At 41.2% G+C, this 27,987-nt stretch overlaps 1 protein-coding gene and 2 long non-coding RNA genes across 6 annotated transcripts in view; 2 read left to right on the forward strand and 1 right to left on the reverse strand.

Moving 5' to 3' along the window:
* Positions 1 to 27,987, reverse strand: part of LOC140633183 (uncharacterized) — an 82,415-nt gene that overhangs the window by 20,667 nt on the left and 33,761 nt on the right. The window contains exon 1 of one of the 2 annotated variants that reach the window (XR_012030804.1): positions 8,038 to 9,016. The exons of the other annotated variant lie outside the window; for it this stretch is intronic. This is a non-coding gene — a long non-coding RNA (uncharacterized lncRNA). Of the gene's footprint in view, positions 1 to 8,037; positions 9,017 to 27,987 lie in introns of those variants that run through there. 2 annotated transcript variants of the gene reach the window in all.
* LOC140633179 (uncharacterized) lies at positions 393 to 5,046 on the forward strand. The gene is made up of 3 exons (XR_012030801.1): positions 393 to 665; positions 1,109 to 1,173; positions 4,847 to 5,046. It is a non-coding gene; the product is annotated as an uncharacterized lncRNA (long non-coding RNA).
* The window catches only part of PRTFDC1 (phosphoribosyl transferase domain containing 1), a 92,963-nt gene continuing 72,374 nt past the window's right edge, over positions 7,399 to 27,987 (forward strand). For 2 of the 3 annotated variants that reach the window (XM_072825322.1, XM_072825324.1), the window contains exons 1-3: positions 7,399 to 7,557; positions 16,564 to 16,670; positions 22,158 to 22,341. In XM_072825322.1, coding sequence (XP_072681423.1) covers positions 7,510 to 7,557; positions 16,564 to 16,670; positions 22,158 to 22,341 — 339 coding nt within the window. In that variant the 5' untranslated portion in view covers positions 7,399 to 7,509. Of the gene's footprint in view, positions 7,558 to 8,121; positions 8,391 to 16,563; positions 16,671 to 22,157; positions 22,342 to 27,987 lie in introns of those variants that run through there. The other variant, XM_072825323.1, reaches the window with a different exon arrangement.

Genomic DNA, 27,987 nt, shown 5'->3' on the forward strand with positions numbered 1-27,987 from the left:
TTATTACAAACAGATTTATTTATATGTAATTATGAAATCAAAATTTGGAAGTACTGAAAATACGTGGAGAGAGGCTAAATAAATAATGGCATTGCCATTTCAAGTGACATTTGTACAGAGTTTAGTAGACCATGGAAAATACTTGTGTTATATGTTTATTTTGCTTAGAGTGTGAGACAGAGAAGTATAGAAATGCAGAGCAAACATTTAGTCACAACTATGTGAGACACTTTCGAGAGTCACAAAATTGGGAGACCTCAGAACATGTTTAAAATGCCTTCATACTTTACTTCTGTTTTTCTCAAATGTTCTGATTTAAAATTATTGGCACATACTAAATTTAAAATGGAAAAATACACTCAAATTCTCTTTTTAAAAAAGTTACAGGACAGCAAGATGGTGGATGAGGAGGTCCCTTGTTCATATTCCTTCATAGCAACAATTATTTGGCAGACATCCTAGAGGAAGAATGCCTTTGTGAAAGCTCTGGATCCAGGCAGGAGATTGTGAAACCCTGATGGAGCCCAAGACTTAAGAAGGCCATTTGGAGAAAGCAAGCCCATACCCACATGGTAGACTCAACACCTGTGTTTCTGGCTACAGACCCAGAAGTGGCCCTGGGCTCCTATGGACTTGCTACAGCCCTGTTTGGCATTGGCCCTATGGTAGGAGTCACACCCACTCTCTGGGAATCGGGTTTGATTTGCCATGAATCCTACAGGTACAGCTGAGGTGATGAGTAAAGAGATTCCTAGTTAGAAAAGACAAAGAACTCAGTCCCTTCAAGTACGAACCACAGGACTATTACTGTGTGTGCTGCAATAGATGTCCATTGTCCTGGATATGATAGAGACCTCCTGGGAAATACCAGGAACCCATCATGCCCACACCCTATATGCCAGCTGGTTTACCTCAATATTCTCTAAGCGGGAAGCGTCTACAAACGGTTGCCTTTGAAAGCCACCATACCATCATTGAGAGACCAAAGGGAATTGATGCAATGAGATGGCTTTCATCTTTCTTGCTACTCAGAAGGTTGCTCTTATTCACAAGCTGGGGGGAAGGAGAAAGTACGAATGGGGGTAGGAATAAGTTCCTTATCTTCTAGGACTGTGCAAAGTTTCATGTCAACTTGAAGGACTGAACAGAGATGGAGAAAGGCCTCATGTCCAGGTAAGTTCTTAGTGCATATATTTTCTAAAGATTTTTTTTTTTTTTATTGAGAGAGAGAGCACATAAGTGAGGGGAGAGGCAGAAGGAGAGGGAGAAGCAGACTCCCCGCTGAGCAGGGATACACCGCCCCACCCCCCCACCTCGACCTGGGGTTCCATCCCAGGACCCTGGGATCATGACCTGAGCCAAAGGTAGACGCTTAATTAACTGAACCACCCAGGTGCCCATTAGTGCATATTTTTAAAAAGAAAAACATACCAATACATAGTAGGAAATGTTATATTTAAAGATTTAGTTCTTTCAGTGTATTTTTGAGACCACGTAAAACTTCTTACTGGGAGATAGTATTAAAGTTATAAATTAAAATATTTACCATAGTGTAACTTTTAAAACCTTTTATAAAACACCCCCTGCGAAGGTTGCCATGGTCAACAAAGTTAGGGAAACGCTCCATTTTGCTACAATCTTCTTGAATATTGACAGTGTGTGTTGGCATATTACAAGCTCCTAGAAGCCCCACAAGACAGAAGTGTGTTGAACTTTGTTTATCTCATTGTTTGTCCAACCTAATGAATCACAATGTCATCTTTTTCAAATCTAAAGGAAAGTGACACAAAGCACACCTTGGGAAAGGTTGCTCTAGGTCCCCCAGTGTCCAATCCCTTTTTCTTTCTTAGTATCCTCCCTCATATGAAACAACTCCAGACCTCAAGCCACGTCTCCCCAACCTCTTTCCCAAGCACCCCCTATTTTCATATCGAGAATGCAGCCCAGACACTGGCGTACCAGAAGTAGCAGTTCCTGGGGTATTGCCAATGAGGACAGCACATCTATGCTTATCTGAAGAGAATCTATGTACAGCTAAGAAAATAAGCAGCTCAGTTCCCATTCTATTTGGTCTTTACTCTCCCCACACCAGCCAAAGTTTAAGGAGATCTCCTTGGGTTTTTTGTTTTTGTTTTTGTTTTTTAACTGAACATCTTTCCATTAGAAGCTCAGTGCTGGCTGAGGCATCAATTAATTTTGCATAAACTGCCATGACACTGTTAGATGCTAATCCGTTCATTCATAACCACAAGGTATTGTGTTAGGGTCATGGACATGACTTGTGCCTCCAGCCCTGTGGATTTATTTAGTGCTCAGACTCTAGTTCCTGCAGCTGTGTCCTTTCAATGACTGCTTTATGGTGGCCAAGAGAGTTGAGGTCGGCTGCCAGGACTCTGAGATCTGCAGGAACACATGGACACATTATTCTTCTACTCTGAAGCTATCCAATTCCTGTTCCGGTCAGATGGGGAGATAGTGAGAGAATATCTCTGAAACAGCCCAGCACTTAGTGTTGATGATATTACTTAGGCCTGACATTAGTGCAAAAAACAGGCTTAAGTCTACCCATAGTGTGTTCTTCAGTGGAAGGTTAATTACTAATGAAAGTGTAATAATACAAAACATATTTCTGAACGTAGCTCCTGACTTTATTTGTAAGAACTACCATGGAGCCATTATTTCCTTTATTCTAAGACTACACATTGGACCCAGTCTGCTTCAAACAAGAAGCCATGAAAGAGGGCTTACTATGCTAATTGAATACTAATGAGGCTTTTGGTTAAGTTGTTTTGTGTTGCATTTTTTTGCAACTATATTTCTTCTGTTCTTAGGTACAAGGGACAAAATACCTCAAAGGTAGCAAGATTCTCACTTCCCCTGAATATTTGGAAGAAAGTTTCTTGCCACTTTTTCTTCTGTACTTGTAACATTTGTAAAGGGTTTTGTTCAGCCCTAAGGAAAAGCAAAATATCATCACCATTATTACTGGCCTTTGTCCACAGTGGATTTCATCCAGATTCTAACCAGTGACTCTGTGACTAACAATCTGAGTCACTAAGTTTCATATGTTTATGTATTTCAACACAATTCCCAGGCTGAGAGGTTTTTTTTTTTTTTTTAAATTTATTTTCATGTTTCAGAGCTCAGAAAAAATAAATGCCTTTCTGTTATTTTGAATCCAGTATTACAGTGACAGACTTTGGGCAACCCAGTTGCATGGACTGAATTGCTCCTTCAGTAACAGATTAGTATTGGCAAAAGTTTAAAAACTACCAAAGTGTCATTAAACCAATATGTGTTTTTGGGATAAAAGTCGTTTAGCCTGCTGGAGATTTCAGGTAAATATAAATATTTGTGATTTTACCATGGTAGTGGCACAAGATAATCCCAGAATTTAAAATGCAGGGAATATCAGGGCATCTGGGTGGCTCAGTCAGTTAAATGATTGACTCTTGATTTCAGCTCAGGTTATGAGCTTGGGGTCCTGGGATTGGAGCCCTGAGAACCCCGCATTGGGCTCTCCACTCAGAGGGCAGTTGGCTTAAGGATTCTTGCAATCCCTCTGCCCCTCCCCCTGCTCTCCTGTGGACACACACACACACACACACACACACGCGTGCGCTCTCTGTCTCTCCCCCTCTCTCTAAAATAAATAAATCTTTAAAAAAATAAAATAAGATGCAGGGAATCTACAACTAAAAGGTAATATAGAGAATGACAGAAAAACTCAAGTATATTTATTGGTTATTAATTTAGCAAAGATGTACTTCTACAACTCCTTCAGAGAAATATCAGAAAATGGGCATTCTGAGCTAAAATATCCCTTTTTTTGTGTGGAAATTTCCATTGTTTTAATATTTTTCTCATATTCCTTATCAGTTCTCATACCAGCCCCAACTTGTCCCTAGATTATAAATGTTCCTGATTGATCACATCACACCCATCTTAGAAAGGCAATTACCCTGTCATTTTCAGATCAACTAACTTTACAAGCATTTACTCATATATTTTCATGGTATCTCAGATTAATAAAACACCTTACAGTTCATAGGACTTTTCTAGGGATTCTCCTGCCTGTTATGTTAATCTTGTCATTATATGCAATAGAACAGCAATGTATTGCCCTCTCTTAGAGACGAGAAAATTGTGGCATATTATATTGATGTAATTGGCTTAGCCTCATTGGCTAAGACCATACGGATTGTTCCTAAAAAAAAAAAAAAAAAAATCAGAATTCTTGTGGAAAGCTATTCCACTAGACACATAACAGAAATTTGAGATTTAAAAAGAATTTTGCCTCTAAGTTCTCATAATGCAAGAAGAAGAATTAAGCCTGGCCAGATAAGCTGTTATTCTTGGATATTGGTCATTGTAATTACCATTTGTGATATCAAGTATTACATCGTATTACATTAATGCTGTCCAAAGAATAATTAGATCACACAAAATGTTATCAAAATATGACAAGATAACAAATTTACTTTTAAAAATGATTTGTTGGGCACCCCGGGTGGCTCAGCGGTTTAGCGCTGCCTTCAGCCCAGGGCATGATCCTGGAGACCCTGGATTGAGACCCATGTCGGGCTCCCTGCATGGAGCCTGCTTCTCCCTCTGCCTGTGTCTCTGCCTCTCTTTCTCTCTGTGTCTCTCATGAATGAATAAATAAAATCTTTATTAAAAAAAAAATAAATAAAAATGATTTGTTTAAAAAAACAAGTATATTTAAAAACTAAAACATCCAACTAGTTGGTGTCAACTTTTGTATTGCTAGTATAATTTCTATCAACTTCTTCATGAAAAATGTATTGATCAATTATATTTGAAATTTCATCCTTTTCTTCTCTAGTTCCTTTCACTCCTAAGGTCTTCAAGTCAATGCACTAAATTCTAGAGTACTTGAGATTTGCAGCACCCAAGTGTGGGAACCACTAACCACAGGTGGCCACTGAAAACTTTAAATGTGGTCACTTCAAACTGAGACGTCGTATAACCACAAAACACACCAGCTTTCAATGATCTTTTTTTTGAAAAAAGTGAATAAACATCTCAATCTCAATAAATGTTGAGAAACTTTTGCTATACTGGTTTCAATAAAATGAATTATTAAAATTAAAAAAAGATTGTTCATCATTCTGTGGTCTTCTTAGGATGTCCTGTACAGGATGAGCATACATTCACGATTCCTGTTGTCATTCAAGCATGTTATATTTTTTTTTCATTGTGATCCCATTTGGTTTTAAATCAATGGCTTTTATAAGGAGAGATTTTTTTTAAAGATTTTATTTATTCATGAGAGGCACAGAGAGAGAGGCAGAGACATAGGCAGAAGGAGAAACAGGCTCCCTGCAGGAACCCGGAATCATGACCTGAGCCAAAAGTAGACAGACGCTCACCCACTGAGCCACCCAGGTGTCCCTATAAGGAGAGTTTTAGCCACGGTTTCTCTCCTACCTTCCACAGTGCCTGGGCTGGGCCCAGAGCTGTTCCTTTTTGGTTTCTGTTTAGCAGCTACGTCTGTAATTTATTTTGAGACCCATTGCCCCTAATCTGACCCATACACCCACATTGAGCCTCTTATGGGTAAGTTTGATTTTGCAGCAATAAGAGATAAAGTAAAGAGGTAAATAAGAGGTAAAGCATGGTTCGAGAACCACAAGCATTTGGCTCATCTGAGAGCCTTAGTTGTGTGGATTTCCATGTCTCACCCCCATGCTTTTGGCTTCTCCACATTACCTGCCTGGTAGGGGGCTGGCCTGAGGCTGCTTTAACCAGCTCCACCAGCCGGTGTGGTGAAACCCAAAGCCTGATCACACCACAATGATAGTACTTCTCAGTTCCTGGAAGTTTTAGTGACCAGTGGTTGTGAAAATACTTCTGGGCTTGGTCTTTGGCAACGCCAATAGGAGGTAAACTGTCACATTTGGGAAAAGAGGTGAGAGGCAGATTATACACGTGGCCCTGAAAAGGACCTCTGACTAGTATGAGGAAACGACATCACCCAGGCAGAAGGGTGGGTCGGCAAGCAAGGTGCCCAGTGTTGGCGACTCACGCGCTGTCTCCCTTCCTCTGCGTTGGCATCTGGGGGAAGCCTAATAACAAACAGTGTGAGCACAGCCACGTCTGAATGACTAATAATTTTCCAACCTAGCGCGACATTAACTGATTGATGACTATTTTCCCCTCAAACCAAGCAAAATCAGCATTCCTCTCCCTGCCGTGTGCCAGAACCCAGACATGAACAAAATAGCCTTTTGGAGAGAGAGGCCTAAGTCGGAGAACTGTGTTCAGAAGCTCGGGGGTTGGGATCCCTGGGTGGCTCAGCGGTTTGGCGCCTGCCTTTGGCCCAGGGCGCGATCCTGGGGTTGCGGGATCGAGTCCCGCGTCGGGCTCCGGTGCATGGCGCCTGCTTCTCCCTCTGCCTGTGCCTCTGCCTCTCTCTCTGTGTGTGTCTATCATAAATAAATAAATCTTAAAAAAAAAAAAAAAAAGAAGCTCGGAGCTTCAAACCCAAAAGCGGGGCTGCAAAGAATGGGGCGGGTCAGCAGACACCGGGGGATGAATCTCCGTGCCAGGGGAGCGGGCCCTTGAGGGATGGACAAAGAACCCGCGCATCGGTTGGGGGCAGGCTGGGATTAGGGGTTCAATTAACAAAAGATTCATAAAAGCAGCTTTCGAATCTGAGAGCAGCGATTGCTTTAAACTGCAACCCGAAACCATTCCAGTCGGACCATATGGTCTCACAAAAGTGGTAAAGTAGATAATCTGTAAAAATGTCCACCCCCCCCCCCCCCCCCCCTTGCAGGGAAGGCCGGGCCCCTGTTTCGCATTCCAGATCCTCAAGTGCGGGCTTGGGCCTGGGCCGGGGTCAAAGCAATCACGGGGCTCTTTCACACTCCCGGCTTGGAGGTTTCGAGGATTTAAAACCAAAAAAAAAAACAAAACAAAAAAAACGTACAACAAAATCACGGTCGGGTAGTTTGGTCTACAGCCATAGTTCGAGAACATCCCACATCGTGGACTCTCGGAGCGCAGGAAAATCGGCAGGAAGGCTTCGGAGACCCTGCTCGCCTGAGAGCGGGGACCACGGCCTTGGGGAGGCGGCGGCCCGGGCCGCCTTCCCACGGGAGAATAACATCGCAGCCGCGCGCCGCCGGGGAGCAGGCGGGGGGCCCGGGGCTCCGGCCGCCAGGGGCGCGCCCAGGGCCTGTGCTCAGGCGGAGCCTCCGCGCGCGGCCCCGCAGCTTCGCCCGCGCCCCGGGGAGCCGCCGGGAGGGCGGCCGGTGGGGGGGCCGGGGGGGGCCGGGGGTGGCTGGGAGGGGGCCGGGAGGGGGGTCCGGGAGGGGGATCGGGGGGTCGGGGGGGTCGGGGGGCCGGGCGGGGGGCGGGCGGGGCGCCGCCGCAGCGAGCCGCGGGAGCCAGGCCTGGGGTCGGCGGCGCGCGGGCCCCGGCACCATCCCCCTCCAGCCCCCTCCCGCGCCCGCTTCCCTTCCCGCTTTCCCCGGGAGAAACATGGCCGGGAGCAGCGAGGAGGCGCCAGACTACCGGCGCGGCGTCGTGGTAAATGCGGACTCCCGGCTTCGGGGCTGAGTCGGGCGCCCCCGCGCCCTCCCCTCCCCTCCCCTCCCCTCCCCTCCCCTCCCCTCCCTTCTTGGCACCCTCCTTTTAGATTAGATGCCTGAAATGCACTCGCGGGAAAGGCGAGCGGGCCGCGGCTTTGTCCCCGTCCCCGCGCGGACGGCTTCCGCGCTCCCCTCCCCGCGACACCTGACAGCCGTCGCCCCGGGTGCTCAGCGCCCCCCCGTCCCTCCCCCCGACCCGGGCCTCCGAGACCCCGGCGCTAAGGCTGCGCGCGCCGGCTCCGCTCCCCGGGTGACTCCCCGCGCCCCCCCCCACCCCCTGCGGGCCTCCCCCCCCCGGGCTTCCTCCGGACCCCTCCAGCGCCGGCCTCAAGTTTTGTTTCCCAAAAGGATGCTGAGGGCTCTTGAGGCCGGCCAGGAAAGAAAGTAGCTCCCATGGCCCGAGTTGGCGCTTTGAAACCTGGGCTGGGGCTCCGGGGTCTCGGCGTGAGCTCCACACGCCCCTGGAGCGTCGGCATCCTTGTCAGCGAAAGGGAGACACAGCAGGCTTGACCCGAGGAGCGATGAGCGAGCGAATTGGAGAGCTTGTCTGTATAGTGCCCATGTAGTAGCGTGTCTGGATGGGAGGATGTGGGACGATGGATTCCCAGACCAGAGCCTCTTTATCCCTGGGAGCCCCTCAAAGAGTCAGCCAGAGGGTATCCATCTGTCAGTGCCCTGGAATCAAATCCCATCTTGCCCTGTGGCCACTGGCCTCAGCTCCGGGCTCCTGTCCAGAATAGTTTCTGCAGAAGGTGGTGGTTATTAACAGAGGTGAGGGTGGAGAGTGGGGCGAACTTGCTGCATTAACAATCCTTTTTATCAGAGATCTGTGGTATTCACTAACAAACTGTCTAATTATGTGCATGGATTGCTGGAGTAAGGAGCTTGGGGAAGGAAACACCGCACCCTCAGACAGAAGGAGTCAGGTTGAAAGGTGTTGCTCAGTTCGTAATTTATCAGCAGGACCTTTTCATCGTAAAGGACCAGGAATTCATTTATTTATTCATTCCACACCTGTTGTCAGTCCTGCGGGGTTCCAGGTGGTGTTCTGGGCTCTGTGGATCCAGCAGGGACCCGGATAAAGCTCTGTCTTCATCGGGCTTACATTCTAGAAAAAGGGACATAGGCAAGCAACTAAAGAAGAAGATTTCACATAGTGACCTGTGCAAGGAAAAGAAAAGGGGGAATGAGATATGGAGTGATTGAAGGAGGGCTGGGGAGCACTGCCTGTGCTCAGGTGGTCAGGATGTCCTCTTGACAGTAATATTTGAGCCCTGACCTGAAGGGCGAGTAGGAGGTAACCATGTGAAGAAGAGAAACCGGGCATACCGATTGCAAAAAAATCATTGTATCCTGAGAAGAAATCCTCACACCCAATTTATGCTTTAAAAAAAAAAAAAAAATCACTCCAGTTGCAATGGAGAGAACAGTCAGGCCCAAGGGGGTGTGTGTGGGGTTGGGGGGAGGAATGAAAATATACAAAGGGAAATAAGTTTAATTCTGGACAAATTGAGTCTGCAAGGTGCACAGGTCAAGATGCACTCACTGTAGGCAATTTGAAATTCATATTTGCAATTGAGGAGGGTGATTGGATAGACTTGGAAATCTTCAGAAAATAGACAAATATTTGATGCTTGGTATGGATAAGGATACCCATAAAAATGAGGGGGAAATTATAAGTTTATGGATAGAAACCTGGAAATCCCCAAATGTAAGAGGCAGCGTGTCCAGCAGAATCCCGATAAAGAGACCAATATTGAAGAGCCTAGTCGGAGAGGACAGACAGGGTAGTAGGTGTCTAGGGAACAGGGTTTTGTGGAGAGGTGAGAGGGGCCATTAAAAGTGTCAGATGCTCCAGAAAGAGCAAGCAGGACTAAGGTGGAAAAAGAGTCCATTGTATTCAACAATCTCAAAACCATTAGCAGTGAGAATCATTCAAACAATCATCCCATCAGTAGAATGGCTACAATATAGGCTATCCTTTAATTACATATACCCTTAGAAAGGAATTAGGTAAATTGATATGACTAATAAGATAGGCAGATCGTTAAAGTCTAAAAAGCAACTGATGGAACAGTACAAATAGCCCAACCTATTAGTGTCAGAAGAAGCTCTCTGGGAAGCAAGGTAATTTTGTGAGAAAGATGATGTGAAGCAGTGTGAGGACCTCATGAGAGGATGGAAATAATGTGTCATGGGGAGAACCCCTGCGTTTTTGCTACTTTCTCCAGTAGAGCTGGGCATAATTAGATGAATTCAAATTGGATGCAGGTTGGGAAGGCAGATTCAGAGTGAGTTCGAAGCCCATGGCATCTAGGGTAGAGAGGAAAGGCGGAGCTCAGGAAGGAAGCTTTCCAGGGAAAATAGAGAGCCCTCCAGGATGGTTGCAAAAAACAAAAGGGAAGATCTGGTACCGGTGAAAAAGGGGGCAGGTAGTGATAGCGAGCATGTATTGAGCACTTACTGTGTGTTTTTGCTGTGTTATTCATTTACTCCTTGCAAATCTGTGAGGTAGGAGGAATCGAATGATCTCCATTTTACAGAGGAGGAAACAGACCCTTAATGATTAAGAAAGTCACCAAGGTCACATAACTAGCAAACGACAGAAGCAGGATTGAAGTCACTCACTGTGCTATGTAGGAAGCTGTGATTGCAGGGAAGTACTTCCAAGATGAGATTGCTCTGGAAGATTGGATGTGGCATATAAAGATGAGGCCGTTTGGGTTAAGGCAGGTGAAGGATGTAGTGGCTAGTAGGATGATGATGGAGACAGGTTTGGGGGCTGTTCAGAAATGAGGTGCAGAAGAAAATTCTGAGTTGGTAGAAACTATGTGATGTAGATGGCAGGGAGGGCATAGAGCCAATGCCTTAAGCATGAAACAAGAAGCATGGTTTGTGCAAGAAAAGGGAATATTAAGAGTTAAGATGACTCTTGCCTACAGACTGGCTTTCCATTGAATGGAGGACGTAGGACATTAGTAGATTATTAACAATGAGCAGTAGCAAATGTTAATTGCCAAATAGAGTTGTAGACCTTGAGTTCAGAAACTTTGCTCAAGATTGACTGGTTATTTGATCTGGAGCCAGTAAGGTCACCAGCCCGTGGTTGGTACATCTTTTTTACTTCTCAGGAAGAGATAAAGATCTCTACTAATATGGCCTTTTTGGATCAGGTTCTTAGCTATGTTTTATTTCTATTTCTATGTTTTATTTTCTCTTGAAGCATTATCAAGAGAATCACAGTTAGTACCTGCCCAGTGAGTTTGGAAGGCATAAGGAGGAGAGAAAAATCTAAAATGATTGTTGTGTTTCTATTATGGGTGCTCCCCCCCCCCCCAGTATTGTGGCATTATTGGAGATAAGTAATGAGATAACCATCTAAAACACAACTTTACTAGGTTGGGTGCCGAACCCACCACAGAAGAGGAGGGCACGTGTGATACAAGGTGTCATTTGGTCTGACGAGTCCCCTTCATTCTTCTGGTAGCAGAATCTGGACCCCCTCTTTTTAGGGAGCCGCTTCTACACATTGTCTCCACGTGTGGTTTGAGGCACCCATCAGAGTGCACCTCATTGGCCTGGGCCAGTCAATGTTCGATGTTTGTGTGTGGGGTTCCTGGAAGCACTGCTGAGGGATGAGACTCCTTTTCTCTCTGACAGCTGAGGGGTAGATGTGAGCCTGAAAATTGGCACCAACCAGGCTCCCAGTCTGAAGGAGAGAGTGGGGCCCAGGGTGTGGGGCTCAGAGGCAGAGAGGAGTAGGGATGTGTTTTTTGCATGTGTTTTCAAACTGTTTTTCTCCCTAGGGGAAAAAACCCGGAAAATGGTGCAAGAAACATGCTAAGCCAAAAAATATTTTTAATGACTTCTAAAGAAGGTTTTCAGTATATCTTCAAATTAGAAAAAAAAGAGAAGCCAAATGAGTTCTGGGGTTTGAATTTTGTATAAAATGGCTCAGTTGATGTGTTTGTCACTTCCCTAGCCTAGCCATGTTTTGTGTCTTTGAACAGAGAAAGTATTGTTCTGGCTAAACTTAGAGCATATTATCTGTGATGCTGAAACTATTTAAAGATTTCTTGTTTTGATTTTTTAAAAAGCCGATGAATAACATAATTATCTACAGTTCATAGCAGCCTCTATTCCTTCAGATTTAGGACTTATTTGCAATGCAATTTTCATGTGCCATTAGGAATTATGAGGAGTAAACCAGTAGTTGCTGTCTTTTTTTTTAACAGCATATTCTTTTTTTTCTATCATGGTGAGTGTACAATTTAATGCCCATCACCTATCTTACCCATTCCTTCCACCCATCTCCCATCTGGTGACCATCAGTTTGTTCTCCATAAGCAAAGCCTGTTTCTTTGATTTGCCTCTTACTCCCTTTTTTTCTTCCTTTGCATGTTTGTTTTGTTTCTTAAATCCCACGTATGAGTGAGGTCATACGGTATTTGTCTTTCTCTGACTTATTTCGTTTATCATAATACTCTCTAGCTCCATCTGTGTTGTTGCAGACAGCAAGATTTCATTCTTTCTTTATGGTTGACTAATATTCCCTTGAATATATACCACACCTTTATCTATTCATCTATCGATGGACATTTGGGTTGCTCCGATAGTTTGGCTATTGTAGATATAAACATCGGGGTGCATGTATTCCTTTCAAGTAGTGTTTTTGTATTTTTTTAGGTAAATACCTAGTAGTGTGATTCCAGGTTCATAGGGTAGTTCTATTTTTAATATTTTGAGGAAACTGCATCCTGTTTTGCACGGTGGCTGCCCCAGTTTGCATTCCCACCAACAGTGCACGAGGGTTCCTTTTTCTTTACATCCTCACCAACACCTGTTGTTTGTAAACCAGTAGTTTCTTTACCTCTAATTGTCTTTTATCTCAACAAGGAAAACTCATGATTTCAGACTAATTGGAAAAGTCCAGTTTTAATTATAAAATAGTTTTAGACAAATACATTTCTTCTATTTTTAAGTGTGTAACTTTTACTAAGGTAACATGACATTGACAAAAAGGTTTGAGGTTCTTCTGTAAATCAGGACCTTTAATTTGCAAGTTAACTGGTGATGTTTTAGCACATCTAGATGGTTCGCAGTTACTATGTAGGTACTATAGATTAAATAATGATATAAGAATTTTATTTCCGTTATACATCTTATTGAATCCTCACAATAGCCACGTGAGGCAGGCACTGACTCCATTTTATAGATGAACACACCAAGGCACAGAGAGCTAAAACCCCAAGTTAAGTCCCAAGCTATAAACCCCCCACTTCACATGTGCTGGACTTCTAAGTCCGTGTGCTTGACCACTACTCCATGCCACCTCTGACTACAGGTTACCATGATGACACTTAAAAACAGGTTGGTTTTGTCATTTGTTTATCATTCTTTTCTTCTTTTTGACATCAGTTATTAGGCACTTATTATATACCAGGAAATGTCCTAGAAACTCTAAATAAATTCTCTTTATCTCTCTCTCTCTCTCTCTCTCTCTCATTTTGTTTGCTTGTTTTAAACAATACATGCATATTTCTCATAGTTCTGGAAGGTGCAAGTCCAAGATCAATGTGCTGGCTGATTTCATTCCTGATTAGGACTCTTGCTGGCTTGTAGATAGCTGCCTTATTCTTCCCATTGTGTCCTCACATGGTAGAGAGACACAGACAGAGACAGAGAGAGTAGGGTAGGAGCAAAGGAGGAGGAAGAAAAAAAAGAGAGCATGCAGGAGAAATTGCTGGTTTTCTTATAAGAGCACTAATTCCATCATGCGGGCTCCACTTTCATGACCTAATTACTTCCTAAAGGCCTCACCTCTTAAGGTCACCACAGTGGGAGGTTAGGGCTTCATCATATGAATTTTAGGTGGGGGGAGTGCAATTAAGTCCATAATACTGGAGAGGCAGCTGTTTTGTAGCAGATCCTCAAATGGGGTTGCTCCTGCCTTGTTTGGAGACTGTTCTTTCTTAATCTTCACACCAACCCTGTCCGTAGGTTTTATTGTGTCTTATTTAAAGGACAGGGAAACTGCGTCTCAGGCAGGATGAGTACTTTCCCTAGCATCACAGCCAGTATGTGTCTGAGCTGAGCTCTAGAACACCGAGAAGAATGTAGGCTCTGAGATGCAGCAGAGGGCAGGGGGCAGTAAAGGATTTGCATGGTAGGAAGAATGGGCTCAGAAGACCACTAGTTAATGATGCCGCCACCTGGAAGGGCTCCAGGAAGTGGAGTGGGTAGTGTGTGTGGTCTGGAAGGAGAGCCAGAAAATGCTATGCACTTGAATGGTCTCCCTAGGGCCTCATGCCCATTGGGGTTCTTGTCTGGCCTTTACCGAAGCCTGCCAGAGGATCTTCTGGAGGCTCTGCACGTACAGCTGGTGTTCAGGCTCTGACAAGGAACTGTGGTGTTGATGGTTAAGGGCCCAGGGAGTTCTCAGGGCTAGGAAACAGAGTTGCTCTGTGCAAATTCAATCATTGCACACAGCCAATTTGCTGATAGAGGCAGAGCAAATGTGGTACTTTTCAAATATGCAGATGACATACACCATTTGGCTAACAATCTGCCCGTGGTAGATATGAATTTCCAGAGCCTTGGGCAGTGGTGATCTTTATGCAAGGAGACAAATCAAGGCAAATCAGTTTGGGTGCGAGCTCAGGTAGTATTAAGTAGTCTTCGGATGGAGAATTGTGAACATTTTTGAGCACTTCCTGTATTCTAGATCAGTGTTCTAGGCGCTGGGGTTTCAACAATGACTCAGACATGGTCTCTGTCAGAAGGCATTGACATTCTAGTGGGAGGAGACAAGACAAAACACACAGATGTATATGCGTCACATCCAGTGGAAACATGTGCTGTGAAGAAAAATAAAGCTGGGGAAAAGAGATTCAGAGATGAGTAGGAAGGAAGAGGGTGCTATTTTATATGAGTGATCAGGTAAGTCCTCTTCGTGGAGGGGAGATTTAAATGGAGACTTGAAGGAAGTGAACTGTAAGCCATGTAGAAATCTGGGGGAAGAGTATTGTAGGCAAGAGAAAGAGCAGGTGCAAAGCTCTTGAGGCAGGAACATGCCTGGCACATTGAAGGATCAGGATCAGCAAGAAGAACGTAGCTGAAGCAGAATGAAGGAGGAAGAGAATGCCTACAGATGACAAATCGAGAGAGTTAGCCCCTGTGGGCCATGGTAAGGACTCTGGATTGTACTCAGAGAAACGGGAAGCCCCCCAAAGAAGATAAGCAGAAGATGGCAGCAATCCAGCTGCCATGTTAGAATGGGGCAGGGGTGTCAGGGTGGAAGCAGGGAGGCATGTCTGATAACCATGGCGGTGGTTCCTGGAGAAATGGTGGCATGGACTGGGAGGTAACAGTTGGGATGCTGAGTGGGAGTCCTGTTACATTTTAAAGGAATTGAGGATAGGATTTGCTAATGGGTTACATGAGGGAATGAAAGAAAGAAGTCAACAGCAACTCCAACATTTCAATCTGACCAAGTAGAAAAATATGTTGTCCTTTGCTGAGATAGGAAGGAGATACATTTGGAAGAAAATGCTCTGAATTTGGTTTGGCTGGCATTCCAGAACCCAGAACTGCGATGGGTGTGGGTGGAGGCTGGACTAAGGATTTGAGTCCTGGTTGAGGAGAAAGGTAGAAAGCTGGAGGACATGCCAGAATGAAAGGAAGTACGAATGGGTTCTATAGCAGACAAGATTGAGTGAGCTGGAAGAGGCAAGAGTCGTCTCAAGGAGGCTGAATGGGAGCCTTTAAAAAGACAGAGAGCTATGAGGACCACATCTATGAGGAGTTTCAGAGAGAATATCAGAGAGTATGAGCAGTGAGCAAGGCCTCCAGAAATAAGTGGGGCCTGTGACCTGAGCTTCTGCGGAAGGGATTCCACTTGAGATACAGAGGGAGAGGATGCAGAAGCAAGACAGACAATGAACAGAAGACAGAGCTGGGAAGGGTCACCACTTGACCAAAGACCAGTCTGAGGATGGGAAGATGATGGTGTAGGGAAATGGGCTGGAGATTCAGGATAGCTCTGCATTATAAAAGCTTCGTGCTGAATAGAGGAGTCTGATGGAAGGGTGCAGGAGTCATCAAAGATCAGGAATCTGCAATACAGCTATGCAATGAGTTGAGTGCTAACACTTCCCTGTTGTATCCTCTCTCGGTGATCTGAAAGTAAAAGGAACTCGCTCTTCACCTTCATTTTCTCTCCCACATTTTTCCTGTTCTAACCATAAAAGTTGCACATCTAGTGCTAAGAAAGAGGAAGACTGACTAGTATTGTATTCACTGCATGAATAGGCTGATTTTCTGTAACAATTTTTCCCGATGGGACTTGACTGAAGTTCCCACCATGGTACATTGTTTTGAAGTATTTATTGTAATGAGTAGGCCACTCAGAAGTTTGTGTCTGTATTAATCCCAAGACACATTTACTGTAACAGGTAATCTTTCCCAGGCAGATGAGGCATTTACAATCTATAAAAATGTAATAGTATATGTATTAATATTTATAATAATTTATGATGATACTGTCCATATTAATATACTTATGAACATAGTGTTACTTATATTCATGATACTATATCATTTAGATATAAATGATATATTCACAAAAACACACTCTTACAAACAATACTATCAGTTTAGCTATAAGACATCAGGTTGATATTTCATTGTATGATGCCAAAAGTTAGGATTGCAAACTCTGTTCATTTCAGTAGTAGATTCTTTGTCAGCTTTCATGAAACTAATTACTTTCTCCCACTGAGCTTTCAATAGATTGACGGAATATAATCTAATGTATTGATTGTCAGACCTTTTCTCTGTTTTTAATGCTATTCCTTTTTTCCAAATGATATACATTTTGTTTATTTATGTTTTCCAAATAAATTTCCCATGAAAAATATTTTGACCAAAGTAATTTGATTTACAGATTATGGACAGTTGGCCAGGATATGACTTGGATTTATTCACATACCCACAGCACTATTATGGAGATCTGGATTATGTCCTCATACCTCATGGCATCATTGTGGACAGGTGAGTGTTATTTCTTATGTCAATCTTGGTCCTGTGCTGTCTGGCCCCCTCTTGTGCAAATCATACAATACACTTTACGACCCTATTCCTGAGTCTGCCATGTAGAAGTAGACAGAACTTTTTTTAGGGCAGAGAATTTGGAATAAAATGAATTGATGCTTTAACTGAACTATTTACCTGGACATTTGTCCCAGAGAAGTGGTAAGAAAAAAAAAATATATATATATATATATATATTTGTCTACTGGGCAAAATTTGTCTACTGGATATATATATATATCAGCCTCAAAATAACAATGTCCTGTACATACTGATAAAAATAGGATTTGGGAAAGCATTGCTCTTTACCCGAGAATGTTTGTCTTAAATTATTCACAGACTCTTGAGTTAACCAGGGATAATTAACAGGTGAACTTTGCCTTCATGGGACACACCCCTGAAGCCCTGACTTTTCCTGAAATTTGGCATATATCTTGGATCAAGCAATGTATCACAGATTGGCCAGTCTGTGCACAATTATGGTTTCCAGGCAGTGGTAATGTTTTGGGAATAGGCATATTTTCAGCTTAAAAATATCTGCACAGAACTATTTCTAGAATACTATTTCTAGTTCTTTCTGACCCATCTATATAGATATCCTTTAGCTCTTGTCTAGCCAACTGGCTTTGTAAAAGCCAACATTTTCTCCTGTTCTAAGTAACTAAGTCACCATTTGTTTCTTGGTTTTCAGAGAGCATCCTCCACTTGAGCCCACTTTAAGCATCAGGATTTCAAGGTCATACCCCTTTCACAAAACTGCCTAATGCCCAGACTTTTATCATTCCATGTACCTCTGTTTTCTTGTACAAATATCAACTACTTAAGCCGTCACGTTTACATGGAAAGCAAGCCTCACACTGCACTCCCAGGAACATAGAGATTCTTTAAACACCCAGAAACGGGGGTGAAAGAAGCAATGGGAAGTAGGAGCAAATCAAAACTTTGGACTCCACATGCTTCCCTTTTTCTTAAACTGTAATACTTTTGCCTCCATTTAAAAAAATCTATTATATTCTTCTGAGTTAATATGTAACTTATGAAATAAGTCCTTAGCCAAAGTAAAGTTTGAAAAACATTAGACAGGCCATATTCCCAGGATATTATCTTTCCATTAATTCCTGTCTATAGCAAAAGGAAATGTCATTCTTTTGCTCTAAAATTTGTCTACTGGATAATACTTGGATATTGCACGTTCTCTCAGACTATGATATTTTATCAAAATACAGCCTGGCTTGGAGTTTCTCATGGCCTACAGTGGCTTTCTGTGGAATATAAGTCCCAATCCTCAAAGGGAACAAAATGTTCTGTGATCAAATAAACTTGGGAAATTTCACATCTCCCAAATGGTCAAATCTCCCTGTTAGCAATTCATATTAAAAATAAGGAAATTCAAAAAAAAAAAAAAAAAAAAAAAGGAAAGAAACCTGCTTGACTTTAACAATTAAACCAACTTTTGTTGCGTAGTGGAGTCATCGTATTCAGTTCACATCTTAATAATTCAGAGGTACTTTTCCCTTAACACTGTTTTGGGAATTCCCCAGTTTAAACAAATTCCTGCTTTTTTCACCTGAATTTTATGACTTATTTAAATGCATCCTGATCTAGTACATGATTGGGTCCTGCTAGGGCTCCTCAAAGTCAGTTCCCAGTACAGGAGACTTAACCAGTGATTTGTTAAAATATGTATTTTTTAATGATTTTATTTTATTTATTCATGAGAGAGAGAGAGTGGAGATGCTGGGGGAGAAGCAGAGGGAGAGAGACAAGCAAGCCAGTGCTGAGCACAGAGCCCTACACTGGACTTGATCCCATAACCTTGAGATCATGACCTGAGCTAAAAACCAAGAGTCAGACGCTCAACTCATTGAGCCACCAGGTGCCCAATAAAATGTGTATTCTTATGCTTTATGTCTGGAAATTCTGATTCAGTGGTCTGGGGTGGGCCCCAGGAATGAATTTAATTAAGTGTGTAATTTACATACTATAAAATTCACCCATTGCAGGTCAATGATTCAGTGATTTCTAGTAAATTTTTATGGTTGGGCAAGCACAGCCATCATTTTATAGTATTTCTTTCATCCCCCAAAATTTGTTTACTGTCAATCCATGTTCCTCCTTGCAGCATCAGTCACTAGTCTGATTTCTTTCTATATAAATTTGTCTTTTCTAAACATTTCATATAGGTTAAATCCTACAATATCTAATTATTGATTTACCAATCAATGATTATTTGTATGTCTAGTTTTGAGTTACTATGAACAATGCATCCATGGACATTCACATATAAGTCTTTGTGTGGATGTATGTTTTCATTTTTCTTCGATGGATTTTTTGGAGCAGTATTCTGGATTTTATAGTTCAGTTTAAGAAAATGCCAATTATTTCCAAAGCAGCTGTACCATTTTATATTTCTACCAGCAAGGATGAGGATTCCAGTTTCTCCACACAGTTGTCAACATTTAGTGTTGTCTGTACTTTTCACTATAGCCATTCTAGTAGATATATAAAAGTATCTCATTGTGGTTTTAATTTGCATTTTCCTAATGATTAGTGTGCTTGTTAGCTATTTATGTTCTCTTTGAAGAGATGATTATTTAAGTCTTCTGCCATTTTTACTTTGGGTGGGTTGTCTTCTTATTGAATTGTTAAAGCTCTTTATATATTCTGGATACAAGTCCTTTACCAGATATGTGATTTTTTGAATACCCCACCTCCCATCTGTGTCTTGTCTTTTCATTTTCTTATTTATATGTTTTGAGAAGAATGTTATAAATGCTAGTTAGGTCCACTTGATTTATGGTACTATGTGATTCAACTATATCCTTAGTGGTTGCTGCTGGATCTGTCAATTACTGATAGAGGGGTATAGAAGCCTCCAACTACAGTAGATGATTTATTTCTCGTTGTAGTTCTATCAGGTTCTTAACACTGTCGTTAGGTGCATGCACATTAAAGAATAAAATGAATTAAAGATTGTCATGTCTTCTTGGAAAATTGACTTCTTGACTATTATATAATACCCTCTTTATTCCAGATAATTTCATTGCTCTGAAATCTGCTTTGTCTGAAATCAATAAGCTACTCCTGCTTTCTTTTGATTGATATAAGTATGGTATGTCCTTCTCCATCCTTTTACTTTTAATCTATTAGTGCCTTTATATTTATATACAATATATGTGAGAGTCTTTTTTTAATCTACTCTGACAGTCTGTCTTTTAATTGCTGTATTTAGATCATTCACATTTAAAGTGATTATTGATATAGTTGATTTAATACCTACCATATTTGTAATTATTTGCTGTTCATTGACCTTTTTCTTTGCTTTCGTTTTCTGGTTTTAGGGGTTTTTGTTGTTGTTGTTGTTGTTGTTTGTCTTCCATTCTGTGGAATTTGCCTCCTCCACACTGTGTAGCCTCTGGTGATATGCAGTTTTCTTGTTTCTACTTGTAACCCTCACTTACTAGGACTTACCCTGTGTCAGAAGAGCTTATTAGTCTTCAGCCTAAGATTGGTTGGAGATTGTACTCAAACACCTCAGGCCAGTAAAGCTTCTACTTTCTGCTGATGAATGTGTGTGGGGCTGACAAGCACATTAAAATTTCCAGCCTCTTTCAAGTCTTCCCTGGCTTTTATTGTTTTGTTTCATTGTGCTTTCTTGTGTCTCCTCTGCACATACAGCCTCCATCATTCAGAAATGTATAGGCAACCTGAACCATGCTGGTCTCTGCTGGGCATGTGCCTCTTCTGGTCAATTTGGGATACATGAAGAGTTTATTATCTATCCTTTTCCCATGACTCTACTCTCCTGGAACTCCCTATTAAATCCTTGACTAGACTAGTTCCAACTAGACTAGCAATTAAACTAGATTATTTGCAACTTCACGATAATGGAGCCATTGGCTCTCCCTGTTCACAGGCTACCAAGATAGCCATACTAACCGACGATGCTCCCTATCAGGTGAGCTTCCTCTGGCAGTGGGCCACCTTCGTTGAACTATCTGGTTGAACAATGGAGCTGATGAAGGGCTCAGAGAAGTGGGAGCATTCTCTGGCAAGAATGCCAAATTTGTGCTGTTTCTACCCATTGTTCAATGTTTTCATGAATAAATGATTCACAGTTTGTTATATGTCTCTGGTTAACTTCCAGAGTGCCAAAATGGTTGTTTTTGGCAGTTTTATCCAGCTTTATAATTACTTTTTTGTTGAAATGTGTTGACCGCCTCACTCCATTATGCTGAAAATGAAATGTCCCATTGTCTTGCATGCTGATGTACATTTTCTTGATGATCATATTTTGAGAAACATTGTCTGAAACCATGGTTGCTATTTAATATGTAAATGTATATATATGTATAACATATGTATGCATATACATACATAAGTTATATAACATAAAATATATTATGTAATATATTATTACATATATGTAATATATGTAGAACATATATAATATAATGCTTTACACATACATATATATATATACAGATCATTCAGTTAACATTTTTTTATAGATTTTATTTATTTATTTATGAGGGACACAGAGAGAGAGAGAGAGAGGCAGAGACACAGGCAGAGGGAGAAGCAGGCTCCGTGCAGGAAGCCCGATGTGGGACTTGATTCCAGGACTCCGGGATCACGCCCTGAACCAAAGGCAGATGCTCAACTGCTAGACCACCCAAGTGTCCTAAAAGGTTAACACATTTTAAATCTAATTCTATCTGAAGTGCCAGTAGGAATTTTTTTTAATATGCAACCCTAGCTCCTGCCTCCATTCAAGGTTTTAATATTGTATGAATGCTTGGGCAATGGACTTACAGACATGAAACAATTAGAAAAAACACAGTGACAGTTTCAAATCAGGCATTGGATACCAGCCCAAGGCAGCCTAACTCCAGGAACGGATCATTCACATGGTGCTCCCTGGAAATGATGCCTATTGGAATTGTGTTCTAGGCACTTTTCACATAGGTCATGTGCCATTTTTGTCAAACAGAAGACAGAGATTATTCTTTTGATAGTTACTATGGAGTTGACTTTTCTTCCAGTCTCCTCTAATGTCATGAGGTGGGTGAGTCATTTTCCCATGTCCTCTCACGTTGCTATAAAGTGAGCAGATACCTTCATGGCATTGTTAACAACCAGGCTCTGTAGTGATAAAATAATAGCATTCATGATCTTTGACATCTATTTTACACCTTACTCATGCTTGTGACACAGAGGAGCAAAAATGTACTATGGATGATGTGGTTATCAAAAATATGTTTCAAACACTCTCTCTTTGTCCAGCCTTAACAAAGCTTCTTTATCTGTGGGCTTCTGTCTCCTGAGCTCTCCTCCACAATCCCCTACGTAATCTAATATGGGTAGTACATCATGCATTTTCTTTGAAAGGAAAAAAAATACTCAGAAGTACTAATGCTTTACTATATCTTTTAATTCCTCTTTCAGAATTGAACGGCTGGCAAAGGATATTCTGAAAGACATAGGATACTGTGACATTGTGATCCTGTGTGTGCTGAAAGGAGGTTACAAGTTCTGTGCGGATCTTGTGGAACACCTGAAGAACATCAGTCGAAATTCAGATAGATTTGTCTCTATGAAGGTTGATTTCATCAGACTGAAAAGTTACAGGGTAAGTTGTTAATTCCATTTTCATTATCTAATGTTTAGAATAATGAATTTTCTAGAATAAAAAAATTGATAATATGATGAAAATGAAGAATGTCATTTTTTAAATTTGCAAGATACTTCAGCCTATAATTGAAATACTGTGGTTTGTGGGAGCCCCTCTTTCTGTTATCACATATATGGAAAGATGCTTCGGGAATGATTCATACTTTCTTTTATGGTTTTAAAGTGAGTGGTTATTTCCTGGTGACTAACCTCACAATTGAGTGTGTTAACAATGAGTGTTAAGAAAGTCTGGTGAACACTGACCTGTTTCCGGTCTGGATGTCACCGTTGGCCCTTGAGACCTGTAGGAAGGTGTCCAGCCCAGAGAGGACAGTATTAGTACTGAGATGGCTGTAGTCATGGCCTGAAAGTGTAAAAGGGAAGCCTGTAGGGACAATGAGTTACCATGTGCAGTGAGCCAAGATGAGAGAACCTCCAACAAAAGGCCCCTCCACCAATCTATACTGGGTTTTCTTAGACAGCACTGGACAGAACCAAGGGAGATTATCCTCCAAAGACATCATCCACTGGGTCCTTCCTCTTCTCTGGAGTTACCTTCTGTGATGCTTTTTGATTCAACATATAGTAAATCATCAAAACTAGCCTACTGTTCAATGAGGAACTGTTGGAGTCAAAGCCATAAAAGTATTCTCTGATTAAACTAGCTTGACACATTTTAATTCATTGTTTAAATGGATTTTCTACTGCAGTGTGACAAAGCCACCACAAACTTAGTAGCTTAATTTATTAACACACATTTATTACCTCAGTTTCTCTAGGTTAGACATCCAGGCCTGGGTTCTCTGCTCAAGAGTCTTCCCAGGCTGAAATCAAGATGTTAACCAGGGGTACGATCTCCTCTGAAGTTTGCAGATGAGTGACATTTCCACTATCACTTGTTGGCAGAAGATCAGTCGTTATTGGCAGAATTCAGTCTCTACTTCCCTGGTGGAAACGCTTTCAGCATCTACAGGCTGCCCTCAGGCTTTGCCTCATGGTCCCCTCCACCAGGCAGTTCCTGGCACAGCAGAACCTTTCCATTTAGTGGTGCTCTGACCCCTCTTCTAATAGCTGACCTGGAGTGCCCAGTTGGCACAGTCAGTTAAGCGGCCAACTCTTGATTTCAGCTCGGGTCAGGATCTCAGGGTGGTGAGACTGAGCCTTGTGATGGGCTCCACACTCAGTACTGAGTCTGCTGTTGATTCTGTCTCTCTCCCTAATCATGGGAGTGCATTCCCACATTTACTAGTCTCACCCACACTCAAGTGGAGGAGATTAAACAGGGTGTGTCCACCAGGGACCAGATGGGCATGTGCCTTAGGGTTCCACCTACCACTCTCTGTGATTCAGTTGCTTCAGCTCTTGAGCAACTGGCAAATTATTTATCATTTCTTCAGACATTCTGTATTCTCCCAATGACTTCTAAGCTATTTTTTATAGACATGTGAACCTTAAATTGTTAGTTTCATCTTTTCTTGGAAACCTTTTCTTTAGGTTCCTTTCATCCTAGATTAAGTCACTGAGCTTCTGTAGAAGATTTTCTTTTTTTTTCTCATTTGCTTGGCTCTGATCCTTATTGGATTTTCCCCTGGAAAACAGGTTTTTAAACTCTTTTAAAAATTAAAGTCAGATTTATTGAAGTATAATTTACATGCAAGAGAAATTACCTGTTTTAGTTTACAGTTCTGTAAGTTTTGACAATTGCATAGTCATGTAAATCACCACAATCAGTATATAGAACATCCCTCACCATAAAAAATGCTCTTGTGTCCCTTTGTACTTTGTAGTCACCTCTTTCCTCAGCTCCTGGAAAGCAGTGATACATTTTCCGTCTCTAGAGCTTTGCTCTTCCCATAATGTCATAGAAGGTAATCATACCCCAGGTAACCTTAGTACATCTGTAAATCTTAACATATTCATTTGAGATTCATCCATGTTGTTATGTATACCAGAAGGTTATTTCTTCTTATCATCAAATACAATCTCATTATATGGAACTATCACAGTTTTAAAATCATATATTCAGGAGCCCTTGGGTGGTGCAGCTGGTTAAGCATTTAGCTCTTAATTTCAGGTTGTGATCTCAGGGTCGTGAGATTGAGCCCTGTGATGGACTCTGCTCTCAACATGGAGTCTGTTTATGATTTTTTTTTTCTCTCTCTCTCTCTCCTTCTGCCCCTTCCCCTGCATTCATGGTCCCTCTCTCTCAAATAAATGAATAAATCTTTAAAATATTTTACTTTTATTTTTATTTATTTTAAAGATTTTTTAAATTTATTTATTCATGAGAGACACAGATTGAGACAGAGAGAGGCAGAGACGCAGGCAGAGGGAGAAGCAGGCTCCATGCAGGGAGCCCGACGTGGGACTCGATCCTCAGGTCTCCAGGATAATGCCCTGGGCTGAAGGTAGTGCTAAATCACTGAGCCACCCAGGCTGCCAGACTCTAAAAATTTTTAAATAAAATAAAATAATTTATTAGCTGAAGAATATTTGGTTTGTCTCCTTAGAGTGATTATGAGCAAAGCTGCTATAAATATTCACATAGGGGTTTTTGTGTGTACTTATATTGCATTTCTCTTGAGTAAACTTCTCTTGAAATTGCTAAGTCATATGGTGAGTGTGTACAAGAAATTACCAAACTGTTTTTTAGAGGAACTGAATAATTTTGCACCTCCATCAGCAGATGAGAGTTCCAGTTGCTCCCTATTTTCCACAGTACTTGGTATTGCTAGTTTTCCTTTTTTTTCCCTTTGTTTTACCCCTTCAAATAGGTGATAATAATCTCATTGCGGTTTTAATTTGCATTTCCCTAAGGAGTAATTATATTGAGCATACTTTCATTTGCTATTTGCTATTCATATTGGTTTTTGTTGAAGTGTTTGTTCAATATCTTGCTCGTTTCAGTAATTTGGATCGTATGTTTTCTTATTATTGAGTTTTGAGAGTTCCTTATATATTTTAGGCACAGATTCTTTATTAGGTATGTGTCTTGAGTACATTTTCCAGCTAGTGAGTTGTTCTTTTATTTTCAGGAACAGTAATTCTTTTTTTCAAAGAGCATAATTTAAGCATTTTGATAAACTCCCAATTTATCCATTTTTTCTTTTATGAATCATGCTTCTTGTGTATCTAGGTAATCTTTGCCTTATTCAAGATCACAAAGATTTTTTTCTGTTATTTTTTTAAGAATTTTGATAGTTTTGGGGTGCCTGGGTGGCTCAGTCATTTAAGTGTTCCCTTTGGCTCAGGTCATGATCCCAGGGTCCTGGAATTGAGTCCCATATTGGGCTCTCTGCTTGGCAGGGAGACTGATTCTCCCTCTCCCTCTGTTACTCCCCCCTGCTTGTACTCTTTCTCTCTCTGTCAAATAAATAAAGAAAATCTTTTAAAAAAAGAAGTTTTATAGTTTTAATTTAAATCTAGGTCTATGATCCATGTTGTGTTAATTTGTTAATATGGCGCTTTTTTTTGCAAGTGAATATCTGATCTGGGATCATTTGGTGAAAAGACTATCCTTCCCCATTGTATTGTCTGCTCTTTCACTGAAATTCACTTGAGTATAAGTATGGGTCTATTTCTGAGACTACCTAGTTCTGTTCGTTTATATGCTTATTCTTTGGTCAATACCACACTGTTCTGATTACTATGACAGTATAATCAGTCTGGAAGTCAGGTAGCATAAGTCTTCCAACTTTGTTCTTTTTCAGAAGTGTTTTAGCTATTCTGGTTCTGTGCCTTTCCATGTAAATTTTAAAACCATGTTGTTAATTTCTACAAAACAACCTGTTAGAATTTTTATTGGGATTGTTTTGAATCTATAGATCCATTTGGGGAGAATTAACATCTTAACACTCTTTAGTCTTCCAATTCATGAACAGAATATATTTCTCAATTGTTTAGGTCTTATTTAATATTTAATATGTTTGTCTAGTTTTCAAGAGTCAGATCTTAGGTATCTTTGGTTAGATTTATGCCTAAATATTTAAAATGTTTTGGGTCCTATTGTATTTGGTAAATTTTTCTTTGACATTCAATTTCCAATTGTTTACTGCTAGTATATAGATATACTACTAAAAAAGAAAAACTACTGATTTTGTATATTGAATATTAAAACTTTTCAAAACTCTTACTAGTTCTAAAACTTTCTTGTAGAATTTCTTATAATTTCTTCTATGAACAGAGATGGTTTTACTTCTTCCTTTCTAATTTGTAGACTTTTTATTTCTTTTTATTGCCTTATTGCTCTGGCTAGGACTTCCTATACAATTCTGAATAGGAATAGTGAAAGAAAACATCTTTGCCTTCTCAATCGGTAGGATATTGACTATTGCATCCCCCAATATTTGATGCTTTGTTTTCATTTTCATTCAACTCAAACTATTTTCTAATTTCCTTTGTGACTTCCTCTTTCTCTCATGAATTATTTCTTGTTTAATTTCCAAATATTTGGGGATTTTCCAGAGATAGTTCTGTAGGATTTCCAGCTTAATTCTGTTTGCAGTAACTATAATTTGTATGATTTTAATTCTTTTAAATTTGTTGAGGCTAGTTTTATGACCCAGAATATCATCAGTCTTGCTGAAATTAACAACATTGTAATCTAGGTCAGATTAAATAATACTGCTATCTGTCTCTCATTGTCCATTTCTCTGCACATTTTCTCTTTATTTGATCAATATTTTAACCTAGAGGCATACATTCTAACACTTACATGCCCTGTTAACTCATATTTATATGATACTAGTTCAAAGGAAACATTTCCATTTCTAAAACTCCATTAGCATTGTAAGCATTATTGCTGCATCTAGACAGATATTTTCAAATCAACATGTTTCCTGGGGAGAGGGATATGGGGGTTCCTGCCTAGGGTTCTGATGAAGGAGGAGGCAGTAGTAGACTTTAAATTTTCACTACCTTCACCTATTTTCATACACTGTCCTGTAGGACCTGAGGATAATTGTCATGTGTTTTCTTTTCTTGCTAAATGTTTTTCCTCATGTCTATCAACAGAGCAACACGGATCATCTCCTGAGAAATTACCTCACATACAATATAAAAGCCTACTGCTGGGGTGCATGGGTGGCTCAGTTGAGTATCTGTCTGTGGCTCAGATTGTGATCCTAGGGTCCTGGGATCAAGTCCTGCATCGGGCTCCCCACAGGAAGTCTGCTTCTTCCTCTACCTATGTCTCTGTCTCTCCCTCTACCTATGTCTCTGCCTCTCTCTGTGTGTCTCTCATGGAAAAAAAAAAAAGTCTACCTGCTCAGTCAGAGCAAGTTTTTCCCTAATAAAATATCCTCAGAAATGAATGGAAAAACCATATTCATAGACTGAGGTGTGATGTGAACAGCTTTCTACTTATAGCATGTAAGCTGTCTTCATCCAGAGATGAATTAATTGCTGTGTCAGGCTAGGCTTGAGCTGACCATCCCTTTACATACTTGAGTTCTTTCAGAATTCCTGAGGGCAGAGATATATTTTTAAAAAACCAAAACCTAATAAACACCACCAAATAAGGGGAACAGAACCAGCTAATTTTCCTCTGAGCATGTTTGGTGTTCCCACATACCTCCGAACCTGTTCTTGAGAACTTCTCAGCAGA

The sequence above is a fragment of the Canis lupus genome, chromosome 5 (assembly GCF_048164855.1).
Source record: "Canis lupus baileyi chromosome 5, mCanLup2.hap1, whole genome shotgun sequence".
In the NCBI taxonomy this organism is placed as follows: Eukaryota; Metazoa; Chordata; class Mammalia; order Carnivora; family Canidae; genus Canis; species Canis lupus.